The sequence below is a fragment of the Gorilla gorilla genome, chromosome 16 (genome assembly GCF_029281585.2).
Source record: "Gorilla gorilla gorilla isolate KB3781 chromosome 16, NHGRI_mGorGor1-v2.1_pri, whole genome shotgun sequence".
NCBI classification, from domain to species: domain Eukaryota; kingdom Metazoa; phylum Chordata; class Mammalia; order Primates; family Hominidae; genus Gorilla; species Gorilla gorilla.
The window spans coordinates 35,594,471-35,612,600 of NC_073240.2; the positions used below are offsets into that span (position 1 = coordinate 35,594,471).

General features: G+C 37.0%; 1 protein-coding gene across 5 annotated transcripts in view; it reads right to left on the reverse strand.

The window, feature by feature from the left end:
• The window catches only part of AQR (aquarius intron-binding spliceosomal factor), a 109,301-nt gene that overhangs the window by 34,700 nt on the left and 56,471 nt on the right, over positions 1–18,130 (reverse strand). For all 5 annotated transcript variants that reach the window (XM_031002200.3, XM_055363249.2, XM_055363248.2 and 2 more), the window contains 6 exons: positions 15,323–15,490; positions 13,101–13,270; positions 9,387–9,628; positions 6,321–6,467; positions 5,661–5,730; positions 2,434–2,544 (listed from right to left, as the gene is read on the reverse strand). In XM_031002200.3, coding sequence (XP_030858060.1) covers positions 2,434–2,544; positions 5,661–5,730; positions 6,321–6,467; positions 9,387–9,628; positions 13,101–13,270; positions 15,323–15,490 — 908 coding nt within the window. The remainder of the gene's footprint in view (positions 1–2,433; positions 2,545–5,660; positions 5,731–6,320; positions 6,468–9,386; positions 9,629–13,100; positions 13,271–15,322; positions 15,491–18,130) is intronic.

The following is an 18,130-nucleotide window of genomic DNA, read 5'->3' on the forward strand; positions in this document are numbered from 1 at the left end:
AAAATCCCCCACTATCCAAACTCTTGATACTCATCATCCAAAACTCAGTACCCAACAGAAGAGATTACATGGTGTTACTCACTATCCAAACCTTCACTATTCAAACTCAAGAACCACACAGATTGAGTAAAAGTAAAAACAAAAAACAAAACCCCCACAAACTTGCACACTATAATCCCAGAAAAAACTACATGATTTCATTGTGAATTACAGTGATTTTGGAGAACTACTTGAATTATACATGCAAATGAAGATCTGGCAAACAAAACAGTTAACTGAAGGAAAACAATCAATTCGATGGGCATCAAGGGAAATGATTTGAATTTCAAAAAACCAAGGCAGGTGTTTAGCAAGCAGTGAATTATGTGTCTATTTTTGCAAATTAATCTTTTCAATGATTGTGCTATACAAATCAATCATAAAGTAGAGGATAACTGTAGAAAGCCATATCAAGGTATGACAAAACAGTAAAAAATATGTTAAAACAACACATGAATTATTCTGTTCATTCTAAGAATTTACAATAGGTATATTACAGAACAAATTTTATGAACAGAAGAAAAAAACTTCTTTTCATAATTTGTTTCTTTTATCAAGACAAAGTCCAAATTGATCCCCCTTCAACTCCCACAAATTCAGTATATTAGATGCGTTATGTCCAATATGTTATGTAATATGTTATTATATAATTATGTATAACATATATTCAGTATATTGGATAAGTTTACTATTTATAAACTTCAAAATATATAAAAATATGTCAGGCAAATGAACTGAAGAGTATTATTTTTAAAACTTTACAAATTAAAAGTTAATGATCACCAGAGTAACTGATATTTGGCATTCCAAAAACACAGTGCTTCTATATATACCAACTCAAAGACTGGTCAACTGAAGTCACCACTGTTAACATAAACTCCGAGAAAAAACTTTCAGAGGTTTCGACTACCATGCAAATTTCATAATGTGCTTCAGGATGTTCTCAGAGTTGCCTGTCTCATTTTATACCAGATCTAATAAATGTTACTTGTTCTTCCCTCATTTCTGACAGCTTCAGAATGACTAAAGTAGAATACAGTCCCTTCATGTAATACAGGTGTACATTTCACATGGATTTGAAATTTAATCCAGTATCAATGCACTTTAGACCTTAGTCTTTCAGGAATATTCATTCTACTAAATGAAGAAAAATGCTCCCAGTAAGGGTTAATGCTTATAATCTCCAAGTAAAAGTTCTAGTTTAGTGTAGAAGGAAAAAATAGCAATTTAATTTAATCCAAATATCTAACCATATATCCAAATAGTCTTAGCTTTTTCACATTGACCCTCTCCAGTAGAAATAAAAGATTGCTTTTATATATCTCTCAATGTCATCTCATTATAAGCAGTGATAATCCAAGAGTAGCTCAATAGCAGATACTCCTCAACTTACAATGGGGGTTACATTCCAATAAATCTATCATAAGTTGAAAATATCCTAAGTTGAAAACACATTTAACACACCTAACCTACTGAACACCATAGCTTAGCCTAGCCTATGCAAAACATGCTCAGAACACATATATTAGCTTATACCTGGGAAAAATCATCTAACACTATGTGCCTATTTTATACTGAAATGTTGACTATCTCATATAATTTATTGAATAGCGAAATAAGAGTGATAAACAGAATGGTTGTATGGGTACTTGAAGTACAATTTCTGCTGAATTCATATTGCTTTCACACCTTCATAAAGTCAAAATATTACAGGTCAGAATAAAAGTCAAACCAAAAGTCAGGGACCATCTATACTAATTAGCCTTTCCTGGTATTTTGTGGTACCTATGATCAGATTTTCATACAAGGAGAAATCATCTATTAATACATTCATTTCATGAATCCTCTGCTCCTTCCTTATGTTAGGAACAAGTGCTCAATGCTGCAAGGAAGAACCAGCACTCAGACAAAAAGTTTTCTCAGCAAGGCAATTTACTTCTGCAGGTGGGTGCTACCTGCGTCAGTCACGTTTGCCAAGAGCACACCGAACAAAGGAGAGAAAGGTTTTTATCCCTAATGCAGCCTCGGTATCTGTGTCCTTTCCCCATTGGCTGGAGTAAGACCGCACTTAAGCTTTTCTAAATATGGTCACCGCGTGATGGGGAAGCAAGGGAGAGGAGGGGGTCCTCACGGGAAACCAGGAGCTAATGCATTCCCAAATAAGGGAAGGAATGTGAGCCACAAACCAGCTGAGACTTAGGCATGCCAGAATATATTAGGGAACAGGTAGGCCAGGCTCAGAAAAATGGAGAACAAAGAATAATGAAACTAGATTTCTTGAAGAGGAACTTATTGTGTCCCACACTTACCTCCCCCTCAATCCCTAACCTGCATACCCATGTGCATGCGCGTGCACACACACACACACACACACACACACACACAGTCATTTACCTGATTGGAATGAGTAACAATTAGAGTCCTCTGTTCTGGGAAGTTGTGGTAGATGTTGGATATGATCTGAACTGCCACATCTGTTTTGCCTGTACCAGGTGGGCCCACAACCTAAAAAGAAGATGAACACATAGCAAACTACTAAGTCATCACAGTTATCACACATTGTTAGAAAACGTGAAGTACAGACCTGAAAGATAAAATTAACAAATTCAGTAGATGGGCCCAATAACAGAATGAACAGAATAGAAGAAGAGTTGGTGAACTTTGAGATAGATCAGTAAGCTACACAACCTGAATAACAGAAAAAAAGATTAAAAAAATAGAGACTCATGAATCTATAGAACATTAACAAGTCTAACACTCATGTCAACAAATTCTAAGACAGAAAGGAAAAAGAGTATGGCATAGACAAAATTTTAGAAAAATCATGGCTGAGAATTTCCTAAATATGGCAAAAGACATAAATCTACAGATTCAAGCAGCTCAGTGAACCCCAACAGAATAACCCCAAAGAAATCCAAGCCCAGATATACCACAATTAAATGGTTAAAAATAAAAAGCAAAGCAAAGAAAAAAGTCCTGATAGCAACCACAGAAAAATGATGCATTACATATTACAAAAAGATGTTTAAAATGACTTTGGATTTGTCATCAGAAAACATGGAAGTCAGAAGGAAGTGTAATAACATTTAAAGTGCTAAAAGGAAGAACTATCAACCCACAATTCTATGTCCAGGTAAAATATCTTTTAAGAAGATGAATTAGAGACATTCTTGCATGAAGAAAAACAAAACTAACTCATATCTAGTAGACATGTTATAAAAAGTGGTTTTTGTTTTTGTTTTTTTAAAAAGTTCTTCAGACAGAAAATGCTACCAGAGGAAACTTGGAATATCTGGAATGTAGAATAAATGGCAAATATAATAAGGGGCTATTTTTTTCCTCTAGAGTTCTTTAAAATATGTATACAGTTGAAAGCAAAAATTCTACTACTATCTGATGGTATCTTAAAGTATTTAGATGTAGCACATAAAACAACTACAATACAAAAGGGGAAGGAATGTAAAGGAAACTTTATGGGAGTAAGTATTTGCCAATCAACCTGAAGTGACATAATACTGATTGTAAGTAGGCTATGAAAAGTTAAATATATTGCAAATCCCTAAAGCAGCCACTAAGAAAACACTACACCCAAAAATATAATGAAAGAATATGATAGGCCAGGCACAGTGGCTCACACCTGTAATCTCAGCACTTTGGGAGGCTGAGGCAGGCAGATCACTTGAGGCCAGGAGTTCAAGACCAGCCTGGCCAACATAGTGAAACCCAATTCTCTACTAAAAATACAAAAATATCAGCTGGCCGTGGTGGTGCACACCTGTAATCCCAGCTACTCAGGTGGCTGAGGCACAAGAATCACTTGGAAAGCAGAGGTTGCAGTGAGCTAAGATGGTGCCACTACACTTCAGCCTGGGCTACAAAGTAAGACTGTCTCAAAAAAAAAAAAAAAAAAAAAAAAAAAAAAATATATATATATATATAAAACAAATAAAAACATAATACTCAAAACTTCAAATAACACAACAGAAGGCATGAAAAGGGAAACAGAAGAATACAAAATAAAGGGAACAAATAGAAAATAAATAAAAATGATAGGCCTAAATCCAAATGTGTCCTTTAATTTGCATTAAATGTGAATAGTCTAAACACGCAAGTTGAAAGACAGAGAGTCTCAGAATGGATAAAGCAACATACCTAAAGTATATGCTGTTTATAAGAAACTCACCTCAAATATAACGACAAGTAGAAGTAAAATGACAGAAAAAGAAATATCGTGCAAACACCACTTAAAAGAAAGCTGCAGTAACGATATTAATATCAGACAAAGTAGACTTCAGAGCAAAGAAAACTTCCATCAATGAAGACAGACATTACATAACAATAAATGGGGCCAATTCACCAAGACAACATAACAACCCTAAAGGTGTGAAGCACTTATCCATGAAGCTTCAAAATACATTAAGCAAAAATTGACAGAACTAAAGGAGAAATAGACAAATTCATAATTATAGTGAGAGACTTCAATAGTCTGCTTTCAGTAATCAACAAAACAACAGACAGAAAATCAGCAATAATACAGAAAAATTAAATAATAACATCAACAAAATGGATCTAATCGACATTTATAGGACAACCTACTCCAGAACAACAGAATACACATTCTTTTCAAGTATACATGAAATAGTCACCAAGAGAGATCATATGCTGGGCCATAAAACAAATTTTAACAAATTTAAAAAGCAAAAACCAAAAAATTAAAATCATACAATACATTCTCTGACCAAAATAGACTTTGACCAGAAATCAATAACTGGAAGATTACAGGGAAACCTCCAAATACTTAAAAATTAAACACACTTCTAAATCAGCTGTCAGCAGACTCTTTCTGTAAAGAGCCAGAGAGGAAGCATTTTCGGCTTTGCAGGCTAAGCAATCTCTGTTGCAAGTACTAATCTCTGCCATTGCAGCACAAAAGTGGCCATAAGCAATGCAGAAAACAAGTGGATGATATATTTGCTAATTACCCTGATTTGATCATTACACAATGTATACAGTCATCAAAACATCACATCATACCCCATAAATAAGTACAATCATGTCAATTAAAAATAAAACAAAACTTTTAAAAAATGGGCAGTCATGTTCTAATAAAACTTTATGAACACTGAAGCGAGCAGCAAGATCTCTAAATGCATAAGAACCTACACTTGCTTGTAAACACTTAAATTCAGCGGGGTTGCTGTACTTGAAATAGAACGCATTCTAAAATCTGTTACTTACTTCTAGTCTTAATCTATGTTTAAAAAAAAAAAAAAAAAAGGTGTGGCTGAGTGCGGTGGCTCACGCCTGTAATCCCAACACATTGGGAGGCCGAGGCAGGTGGATCACCTGAGGTCAAGAGTTCGAGACCAGACTGGCCAACATGGCAAAACCCTGCCTCTACTAAAAATACAAAAAATTAGCCAGGCATGGTGGCGGGTACCTGTAATCTCAGCTACTTGGGAGGCTTAGGCAGAAGAATCACTTGAACCTGGGAGGCAGAGGCTGCAGTGAGCTGAGATCGCGCCACTGCACTCCGGCATGGGCAACAAGAGCGAAACTCCATCTCAGAAAACAAACAAACAAACAAACAAACAAACAAACAGGTGTAACAATTCTCTTACCATAGTCAGCCCAGGCTGCATTCCAGCACGGATGGCTTCTATCTGTGTATGAGTGAACTGAATCGTATTACTGCAAATAAGAGTAAATAAAAAGTTGGTACAGATAAATGATGCTTTGTATAATACAAATTTAGACAACAATGACCAGTGGTCTAAATATCTGCTCTGTATTTACCCCAGTTCTCTCAATCTCTTCTGAATGACTCCCTTCACCTCTACCCCTCAACACAGACAATTAAAATGGAATTATAGTTATCTTTCGGTACTTAGCCCATCCCAGACCTCATTTGGAGTGCCAAAGTTCTAGTTTCCATTCTAATACTAAATATAATGCCAATTTACTAGTTATGGCACACATGCATTAGGGCTACTGCTATATGTAACACAGGCTCATGAAGTAAGAACCCTTTGCTCAAATTAAGGTAGACCTCTAACATTTATTTCTCATAGTACCTGAAAATGTTTCTTTTTGAAATATTATGACTACAGAATGGCCTAAAATGTCAGTTATTCAGCTGACTGACAGAATAGAAAGAAAGAGGGTTCAGAAACAGGAGTTTTGTGGAGTTTTAAAAGAAACAAAATTTAAAAACATTCCTAATCCAGTTGAAATGGCAAACTATTATTCATCATTACAATTATAATAGGTAGTAAAATTACCGTTTGGGTTGATTATAAGGATAAGGACCCCTATTAGGAATAACATGGGGCTCAACAGTTAAGGTTTTTGCTTCCTCGGTGTCTTCATCTTCCACATCCGCATCTTTCCTTTTCTTCCCTTTTCCACTTCTTACTGGAAAAGTTATCCTACAAGACCAAAACTTCTGTTCATTTTTACAATTAACAAGGATTTACTGAGTACCTATCTGGTGCATGACATTGTATGCACGATAATCAGAGAAGTAAGAAACATTTCTGGCTTAAAGGAACTATCTGTATGTAAACTCTGAAAATGGTCGAGTTACAAGCCCTAACGTGTGTTGGGAGTTTTCAAATTTAAAAAAGTCACCCAGTTAACGGAGAATTAAGGGAGAATTTAAAGAAACATTAAATATTATCTCATGTGCATTGTAAAGTGTTTTATTCATTGTCTGTCCTTCATTTAATCAGAAAAAAATTTCATGGGACAGATGGCATCTAAGATGAGTCTCAAAGAATTTAGACATTCAAAGACGGGAAGAGAAGACGTTCCTGGAAGAAAGAAGCAACAGCAGAGGCCAAGTACAAGCAGCGTATTTCGCCTGGGCATAGGGTAGAGAAAAATAAGGCTGAAGAGACAGAAGCCTTGTTATGACAGGAACCTTGTAATGACATGTCTAGAATATGAAGCTTTTAAGGCAGAGGGTCATAACCTGGGGTTAGGAGGTAACTCCCCACAGATACCTCAGGGAAGTCAATGAACTCCCTAAAATTGAACTAAAAAATTCATTCTCTATGTGTACTTTTTCCAGTTGTCTTTCACATTCTAAAAAAATAGATAACACCAAAGAATGCTAAGAGCCAATGAGGCTAAGTGGTCAGCACTTATTTTGGTAAGAAATAGGAGCAATCAGCTTTTTAGCTAGGCAGTGAATAGCTCTAGCAGTAAACCATGTAATGGATTCTAGTGAGGTGAGACAGGGAGGAAAGATTTTGCTATCATAAAGACTGCTGAGGGCCTAAAGAGGGAGCAGTACAAATGGCACATGAAAAAACTATCCTCGGCCAGGCGCGTTGGCTCACACCTGTGATCCAGCACTTTGGGAGGCCGAGGCGGGTGAATCACGAGGTCAGGAGATCGAGACCATCCTGGCTAACACGGTGAAACCCCGTCTCTACTAAAAATACAAAAAATTAGCCGGGCGTGGTGGCGGGCGCCTGTAGTCCCAGCTACTCAGGAGGCTGGGGCAGGAGAATGGTGTGAACCCGGGAGGCAGAGCTTGCAGTGAGCCAAGATGGCGCCACTGCACTCCAGCCCGGGCGACAGAGCGAAAAAACTATCCTTGGCCGGGCGCGGTGGCTCACGCCTGTAATCCCAGCACTTTGGGAGGCCAAGGTGGGTGGATCACGAGGTCAGCAGATCGAGACCATCCTGGCTAACACGGTGAAACCCTGTCTCTACTAAAAATACAAAAAAAAAATTTGCCAGGCATGGTGGCGGGCGCCTGCAGTCCCAGCTACTCCGGAGGCTGAGGCAGGAGACTGACGTGAACCCGGGAGTCGGAGCTTGCAGTGAGCAGAGACGGCACGCCACTGCACTCCAGCCTGGGCGACAGAGCAAGACTCCATCTCAAAAACAAAAACAAAAAAAACAAAAAACTATCCTCAAGGCAGAATCTCTGAGATATAGCAGGAGTTTTATGGGAGTAAAAAGATTCAAAAATAATGCTGAGATTTCAAGATGGAGGAGTAGAAAAATGTCTTTGCCATAAATAGGATTAGGAAAGTATGGAGGGAGACTAGGTTTGGGTGTATAAAGGATACGTATATTTAAAATGTAGAATCAATTATTATTTTGGGATAGAGTCTCGCTCTGTCTCACCCAGGCTAGAGTGCAGTGGTGTGATCATAGCTCACTGCAGCCTCACACTCCTGGGTTCACGTGATCCTCCCACCTCAGCTTCCTGAATAGCTGGGACTGTAGGCACACACCAATCTTGCTAATTTTTTTTTTTTTTTTTTAATAGAGATGAGGTCTCAGTTGCCCAGGGTGGTCTGGAATTCCTGGCCTCAAGCAATCCTCCCAACTTCACCTCCCAAAGTGTTGGGATTACAGGCATGAGCCACCACACCTGGCCTATTATTTTATATATATATATACAGTTGAAAGCTGTGTGTTTTCTAATTTCTAGGCAAGAAAGTAATCTGTGGGCTACCACCCACAGGTATACTCAGTGCCTTACCACTAATCCATATGAAGGAATTCAGGGAATAACAACCAATTATTTCAGGTACTTTGTTCTGTTTTCACTTAAATTTTAAGACCAGACCTAATTTAAGATTAAATATGACTATTGTATTTATTTTATTTATTTAGAGATGAGGTCTTCCTCTGTCACCCAGGCTGGAGTACAGTGGCACAACCATAGCTTACTGCAGACTTAAATGCCTGGGTTCACGCAATCCTCCTGCCTCAGCCTCCTGTGTTCCTGAAATTACAGGTGTGCGCCATCATGCCCAGCTACTTTGTTGAATTTTTTTAGAGATGGGGTCTCGCTATGTTGCCCAGGCTGGTTTTGAATTCGTGGCCTCAAGCAGTCCTCCCGCCTTAGCCTCTGAAGTCACTGGGATTATATGCATGAGCCATTGTACCCAGCTATATTATGAACATTTCAAATTTGTGAAAGCACGCAAAGTTAAAAGAAAAAAAGATTTTTTTCCTAAAAACAAAGTTCAACATCACACAGCTGCATTAGTTGAGAAACATACCAGACTATGCATAACTGCAAAGACATATTTTAGTCAAATGCTATAAATATATTTATATAGTTCTCTTCAGACAATAAGTATTTATTGATCCCTTATTAGGTATTAGACTACTTTTATTGTGGTCTTAAAACAACTTCTGCAGTAAGAAATAGATTCAAATATAATAAAGTTATCCCAGTGATTGTATGGTGAAGGTAGGGACTGCTAAAACAAAATCCAAATATAGTACTCAAAACTCACTTTAGCTAACAATCCTGATGGCATAACGTACATTGACTACAGAATACTGGAGAGGAGCGTACCCAGTTCTGACTTTACCTGAAAGGGGGTATTTGTAGAGCAGGGTCTTCTACAGTTACTTTAACATTATGACCAGGGAAGCTGGCTTTTAAATGCTCAATGGAGAGAAATGTATCATTGAAATCAAGGGTGGCAATCTGATTGGGCATTTTCGAATAATGTGCACTACTTGGGTCCCCATAACCTAAAATGATATCGTGCAGCCAGTCAGGTACCACACAATCAGTATTCATCAGGTTCCGAATAGTCTCCAGCACAGCCTGTCAGTAAAAGGACAGAAAAAGATTGTGTCAGTAGGACATCTCCAACATTTGCACTTACTGGAATGCAGAGCTGGCTGCACTAATCCAGAATTCCCGAGTGTTTCAGAGCAAGAAGCTATTTTCCGCTGGCTGACAGGTGCTTGGCTAGACTGAATCAACAGCTATATTTTCAGCTGATACCACACACTGAGTTAAACAAAAGACCAAACTTAGCAAGAACAGTTTATCCGTTAAGAGTTCGCTTAGACAGAATGACATAAATAAATTTACCATTTGACTCCTATTGAGTAGGATGAAAACCAGACTCAGGTGGACACAGCAGTAAAAAAACAATATAGAACAAACCCTTAAAGAAAATACTTCCTCTCAGTAACTCCTGGAATTTTTCCCTCTTTATATTCCATAGTTCTTTAATGCTAAAGTCACGCACAACCAGAAGCACATTAATGTATGCTTCAATTGTGATGAAACGTCACAACTTAGAAATATTAAAATTAAGACTGTGAGAGGAAATAAAAAAGCGAACAAAATGATAAAAATAAAGGAAATATCAAATAAAATTTCAGAAGGAAAGAATCAGGACTACAACAAAAGGTCATTATAGTAGTTAGCATATATGCTGTCAAAAATAATTACAAAAAGCCAAGGGAAATTCTTAGACTTTCCAAAAATCATTTCAATAAAGTGATCTATCTCACATATAGAAATTTGGAGGTTAGGCTATTAATTTCAAAGAATAAAATAACCAAACCGACCATTTTTAAATCATAACTGTTATACAACTTTTGAAAACGATAAGATAGTATATGTTAATCACACCCTTAATCATGTTGCCTTGCTTTATGTTCTTACACTTATCAGTACCTGAAATTCTCTTGTTCAGGTACTTGGTTATTTGTTTTATCCCTACTATCCCTACTATCATTTGTTTAATCCCTACTAAAATATAATTCCCACAAGAGTAGGGATCTAGAACAGTTTAAATATGGAATGGGTGAATGAATGAATACCCAAATGAGTATATTCACGTAACAATGATGAATAAGATCAGGGCTCTGCCCTCTAAGGAAATTACGGTTTTAGTAGCAAGATAAAATATGTCCTTAACTGTAACACAAAGCAGCAGAATGGTAAATAGTAAAGAATGTTACAAAATACAGTGGGAACAAAGTTCACAGTAAATGAGAGAGATGGATGCAGGGGACACTTAACATTAGGAAAGGTTTCATGGAGGAAAGTGGCATTTTTATTGAACTCAAGTAAAAGATTTGTGAAGGAGCTTTGATTTATTTCATCATGAATAGAAAGTCAAAGAAATGTTCTGAGAAGGAGAGTAAAATGATCAGTGTCACACAGTAGGAGGAAACATGAAAAACAGGTGACTGGCTATGAGGAGACTCAAGGGCAGACAAAGAGGAGGCTACTATAACTGTCTAGGCAAAAAATAAAGTATCCAGATTAGGACAGGTTGTACAAACTGGAAAAGAGAAAAGGCAATAAATGAGAGATGCTACACAGGTACATAATGAAACACCAAAGAAACCAAAAGAGCATTCTTTTTTTCCTAAACATAGGCAAGTTAATCATTCCCCCTCTTTCTTGGATCAGAAACTAAATGCCTCCTTTGAACTTTCAGGACACTTTTATCCACAGGCTTTTTATGGCTTTTGGTACCTTCTAACTGTTCATGGTACGCATCTGTCTATATTTCTAGCTTCTCTAAAGGTATAAGTTGTGTCTGATTCATCTTCATAAGCTTCATCTTAGCACAATATCTGACTTACAGTAGGCACTAAATAGTCAAACAAATGAATATAAGAAAACAATGTTTTAGTTTTCAGTGAAGTAACTGAGATTTATTTACTGAAAACTGACCAACTGTGACAGTCAAAGGTACTATAAAACTTGGAAACTCTTAGATTTCTCCATCTTTCGATCACTCAATAAATGTTTATTAAGAACATACTATATAACAGGCACAGTTCTAGGTGCTAAGGATACGCTGGCAGACAAAACAAAGACCCTGCCCTCATAGACTTGCTTGCTTCATTGCTTTCTAATGAAGAATTCAGATACATAACAAATGTATAATCATCAGTTATGATACAGGCTCTGAGGAAAAATAAAGGTAATAGGGTAGAGAATGATGAGAAGGGAAGATGCTACTTTAGGTAAGGTTGCCAGGGAAGGCTTCTCTTAGGAGGTGACATTGAAAAACAGTTGCCCATGTCAGGTGAGGAAAAGAACTATGTAAATACCTGGGGATAATTACCTAAGTAAAAGGAACACCATGTGAAAAGTCTTGGATTATTTTAAAAAACAGCAAAAAGGGCAGTGTGACTGACATGGAGTGAATAAGGAAAAAGTGTTAGAAAATGATGTTGGAGAGGACACCAGAAGACAGATAATGAGAGGGCCTTTTGGATTATGGTAGGAACTTTCTAATGTGATGGGAAACCATTAAAGAATGTTAAGTGGGGGTATCAAATCAAGGTATACTTCACATTTTAAAAGGATTATTCAGCCATTATGTGGACATGTGTAAGGGGAGGAATAGACAAGAAAGGAGGCAGGGATGTGAGAGATAAAGGTGTCCTGGACATGGCATCAGCAGAGGTGATGAGCTAATCAGACTTACTGATAGATTAGAGGTAGAGTATGAGATAAAGAGAAATCAAGGATATCTCCATTTGTGTTCAACAACGGGGAGAGATGAAGAACAAGTTCTGCTGTTCAAAAGATTTTCTTAAAAAATCACAATAACAGGGTTACATAAAAGTAATAAAGTGATAGGAATGTCTAAGAAGTACTGCACTTTGGGAGAAAGAGAAAAGAAAGGCACTCTTTCTGCAAAAGCTACATATATCAAATGCTAGAACTGTTCAATGTTTAAGTTTTATAATATAGTTTCAAATAATGGTTTTTAAAACTATCCTTTACTAAAACTCTTCTCCCCACAAAGTTATTCTAAAAGTAGAACTTTGAGCCACCAAACCTCCCTTTCCTACTAATGAGTAAAAATATATTACATCATATAGTAATTCAGAGCCTTGAGGTTCCATAACTGTATTCTTAAAGTGACCTGGAAGTATACCTACTTTTGATTCAAAAAAGAAGCCCCAGTAAACAAGTAAGCAAGTTTTCTTCACTTCATAATGGGGCATTAACTGAATACCTAATATACAAAAAGCAAAAAAGGAGGTGGACCTTTAGAATAACACTTGGATTCATCTATATTTTAAGTTTTTAAACTCCTCAAAAGACAAAATAGATTTAAGAAATCAATTTCTTTAAATTTTTATATTTCATCAATTTGTTAAAAGTTTAAGAGGATTGCTTATAGTAAAAATAAAAGCAGTCATTATTTTTTTCTTAACAAATCTTCCTCTAACCAAATATCTCTGTATTTATGTCATAAAAGTTACTTAAATTATGACATAGTACTTTTAGTTACATACCCCCAAATTACCTTAAAGTTATTTTCCTTTGGTTTTCTCCTCATTATTATATTAAAAGTTTCATACACATCCTCTGCTCCATTTTGTATAGTATTGGTCATATCTTGTTGATACTGGTTTGGATCCAAAAACACTCTAAATGTCCTTGATTCTCCTCTAAGATTGGGTCTGGGTTCAGGTCCTGGACAATTTGAAAAAGTTTGTTAAATAAAATATGTATTTTTCAAATATCAAAGTAAGTTAACAGTATTTCTTTTCTAGAAATGGTGAGTAAATGGTTCAGGCTTAACTCCAACCATTCTTCCCAAAGTAGAATGCCCTCCACTCACCCACTTCAAATTCTAAGATGCTGAAAGTATTTTCTTCTTTCTCTAAATTCCTACTATTTCCTTCCATAGCAGTCATGTAATGTTTACGATGCAACACCATGACTTGCAATAATTTGTACACACACTCAACTAAAATAGGAGTACTTAGAAGTTAAAGAACTTATCTTTACTTTTGTCACTCATAGCTCCCACTACTGCCTTACGTATAGTAAGTATTCAATAAATATTTTCTAATCAAATATATGTATTTTAGAATTTAAGGCATAGTTTTCTATTCATTAATTCCTTAATTTGACAGAGGTTCATCACTTTTCTCATCCTTCCACATTCCATACCTAGTATAATCAGCATGAAAAGAAATTTCACATACACAGAAATGTAGGATACTAATGGTTGAAAGCCCAGAGCCTTTTCTTTCCTCTCTGACATATCTCCTCTTTTTTGTGGGGGGGGGGGGGGGGGGGGGGGGAAGGGGGGGTCTTAGACCTCGAACTTTGGTTCCATTATGTGGCCTTATGCTTATTCCATCCATTTTCCATTCCCTTCTCCTATTTCCTCTCATTCTAGAGATAAATAACTTAATCATCAGCAGTTTAGCAATGATATAATCTCTAAACCACAGATGGCATAAACTGACTGAAGTTTCAAAAGAAGTTCAACAACCAAATTGTAAAATAAGCACTAGACATGTATGCAGTTGTAATTTAATAATAAGTATTATAAAGGAAGTCAGGACAACAGAAGAAAGAATTTCAAAGGGATAATAAGTGATACACATAAGAAATCAAATAACTGACTAATTTTGTAAAGCAGTGTTTTTAAATGCGGTAAAGTTGGCATCTTATGCAGGATAATTCCTTCTTTTATTTCTGTTCAGATGTTTAGCATCCTTGGCTCACAGTTACCTAATGCCAAGAGCCTGCCATTCCTCACCTCTATCCCAGTCATTTGAAAACCTAAATATCACTATGCATTTTCAAACGCAGGACAGTATTGTATCCAATTAAGAACCACCACTACAATGAATTAAAATAGTCAAACTTAAGAAGAAAAAATATATCATTGAACACAAAAAAGCTTGGACAACTGTAAGAGATATTTAGAGTGTTTCTTAAAAAAAAAATATTGTAAAGTATTACATATTTTAAAAAGCTTTGAATAAAGATGATTTCAAAAGATCCTGTCCCAGAGTTTGAGACCAGCCTGGCCAACATGGTGAAACTCTGTCTCTACTAAAAATACAAAAATTAGCCAGGCGCGGTGGCAGGCACCTGTAATCCCAGCTACTGGGGTGGCTGAGGCAGAATTGCTTGAACTTGGGAGGCAGAGGTTGCAGTGGGCCGAGATCGCGCCACTGCACTCCAGCCTGGTTGACAGAGCAAAACTCCGTCTTGGGGGGAAGAAAAGAAAAAGATCCTGTCCTTTCCAATATCTAACATAGAAGTTTTGAAACTGTCTGGGTGTGGTGGTGGCTCATGTCTGTAATCCCAGCACTTTGGGAGGCCGAGGCAAGTGGACTGCTTGATCTCAGGAGTTTGAGACCAGCCTGGGCAACATGGGGAAACCCCATCTCTACAAACATTAACCGGGCATGGTCGCACGTGCCTATGGTCCCAGCTACTAGCAGGGCTGAGGCTGGAGAATCGCATGAACCCAGGAGGCAGAGGTTGCAGTGAGTCGAGATTGTGCCACTGAACTCCAGCCTGTGTGACACAGTGAGAAACCATGTTACCTATATCTAAAACTGCATGGTAAGTACCCTACACATATTTGATACAAAATCCTTTGTGTCAATTTAGTAGGTAAAACAACTAAAAAATATTACCTAAGAAGCAAAAAGGAAAAAAGGCAAAGAAATTTATCATTCTATACACATACTCTTTCAAAAATATAGGTCACCATACCATCTTCAATGACACGTCCTTTATCATCCAGCATGCCCTGAATTTCACAGCCTCTGACATAAACCAGGCCAACCTGCTCAATAAAAGGTCTCCTCCGGTCAAACTTAGTGCCATAAGGTTTTGTGGGACGTACGGTAATTAAAAAGCATACATCATGCTTACGAAGACCTGGTAAGATATAAAGACATTTTCATTTATTAGAATTTCATTGTTTTCAGTCTTTTGTAGGCAAATTCTTATTTGCCTCTCTACCTCTTATCTTTGGTAGAGAGATACCGTGAGTGACCAATGATTATTATCGCATTGTAACACAATTATGGGCTTTTCTATAATCTTTAATACTCAATATTTCATAGCATTAATTGAAATGAAAACCTCTTTATATTAAAATTAGAAACATTCATGCCATGAATATATTACTGAATAAGCCCTCCAAGTCATGCTACAGCTCCAAAATTGGATGTTCGTCATCATTCTTATTTTTAACAATCTTAATAAGTAACCAAAAATATGGCTGGCATATAATCCATCTATAGCATATTTAGCAGGTTTTTAATATCAGTTTAAACTATCTATCAGTGTCATTCCAAAGACAGCCTAATTGTATTTCACTAAAACAGGTCAACTCAAGAATAATTCATCAAGGCAAAAAAGTATTGTTTACAGATATGATCTTGAGAAAGATGGCTGAATATATACAGTTTCAGTTGGCAAATCGTGAACATTTTTATAAGTGAATGTCAAGAAATAGGAGACTTGTGCCAGAGTCCACAGCTTCTTGGTCACTAGACCCAATAATGAACTCAAATGGCTTCCCAGCTCTATTAAAAGTAGAGAAACTGGAAGACAAGGATTATAAAATTAGACCTCACAGCATGTAATGCTACACCACTTAATCTTCATTCCATTTCTGATGTTTTTGTTAGCCATTACATGACATAAATGTAAATGTAAACAGTCTGCTTGCTCACAACCTTGTTAACAACAAACACAATGAAATCAAATCAACAATGTGGGCATATGGCTAATAGTACTGAAAATATTTTGGTTTGTTTTAATTGGGGGACTGGTTAGAGTATGGGTAAAGGTAGAAATAATAACTCTATTCATAATACTGACTTAATTTTTTCCCAATAAATTCTATGCAAAGCAGCAAGAGAAGTAATGAGAATGAATGGGAATCATCCTACTCTCTGAGTTGTACTACCTGTGTGACATCTGATCTGCACAGCTCATTAAAACTTCTAAGTCTTACAGCCAAAGAAGTGGTCCTGAGAAGTCATTTATCCTCTCCCAAGATAGGAGTTACTTTTTGGCATCACTGAGGGATGACCTCTTGTTCCTTCCTAAAACAAACCACTTTACTCTGGGACATCTTAGATCCACATTTTTTAAAATCCTATATTTCAATGAGCTCAAATGTCTCTCTCCTTGCAACCATTTGTATCCACCCTATCCTAGCTGTGCTTTCTGGAGCAAATATGGCATTTCCATTTCATGAATTCTGTTTCCTTAACTTTAAATGAGAATATTGAAGAAGATAAGCGCTTGAGGTTCACACCTTTTCAAAGGGACAAAAGGAATGTTTTATGGTATTTAGTTTAATATCTTTAAATTTTACTTTTATAAAACAATATTCAGCTGGGCGCGGTGGCTCACGCCTGTAATCTCAGCACTTTGGGAGGCTGAGGTGGGTAGATCACAAGACCAGCCTGGCCAAGATGGTGAAACCCCATCTCTACTAAAAATACAAAAAATTAGCTGGGCGTGGTGGCGGGTGCCTGTAATCCCAGCTACTCGGGAGGCTGAGGCAGATAACTGTTTGAACCCAGGAGGTGGAGGTTGCAGTGAGCCGAGATTGTGCCACTGCACTCCAGACTGGGCGACAGAGTGAGACTCTGTCTAAAAAAAAAAAAAAAATGTATTATTGTTTACAGAATCTCTCCTTTTTACTCCATTTTCTATTCGGGTACCCTATCTGTGATCAATATAGGGGCTGGTTTTTGGCCTAGGCCTCCCAGAAAACACTTTTCTCTCCATCATACCCCAGATTATCACTCATCCCACAATACCCTATTGTGCCCTATCTTGCCCATCAAAATGTACCCTGTCCAGTTCTAATTCTACCAGAGGCTGATGTTTAAAAGAAAAAAAGACTATCTCATGTCCTTCTGAAAGCAGTCAGTAATGGGGGAAGTGGCCTGTTTTTAAACATCCTTTTGTTTTCCTTAAAACCAAAATGCAGACCTCTCATCTATAAATTCCTATAGAGTCCTTTAAAATAAACAAAATTCCAACTATTTACTACTTCTGGGGGTACCCAGTAAGTTATCTCAGTTTATTACCCACAGTGTTTAATATCTCCTTAAGCTTCAAGGAATAATAAATATGAGACCTTCTCCAGCAACTTAATGGCTTTCTCGAGGCTCAGCAATAATAAAGGTGCACATTAGTCTAGATGAGTAATATACCAGGATGGAACTCTTTTGAAGGATACAAGGGTTATAAAACAATCTGTCATAAACTATACCCACTACAGTCGGCATTTGTTAAACATCTGGCTAGCTTTGTTGCTGGATTCCTTCAGAATTCTTTGATATAGTTCCCATGATTATAAACAGCTACACTGGTAGTAATAATTTCTGAAAACAGATCCATTAAGGGACTATCCAATTCCTTCTGGCATGCCAAGAAGGTAAAAGGAGGTAAAACCTACTGACTACTGTTTCTCAAAACAGGGCATCAAGTAAGACCTCTCACAGGACAGCTGGGAGAAAAATATAAAACTGCCTATTAGAAATCAGTTCA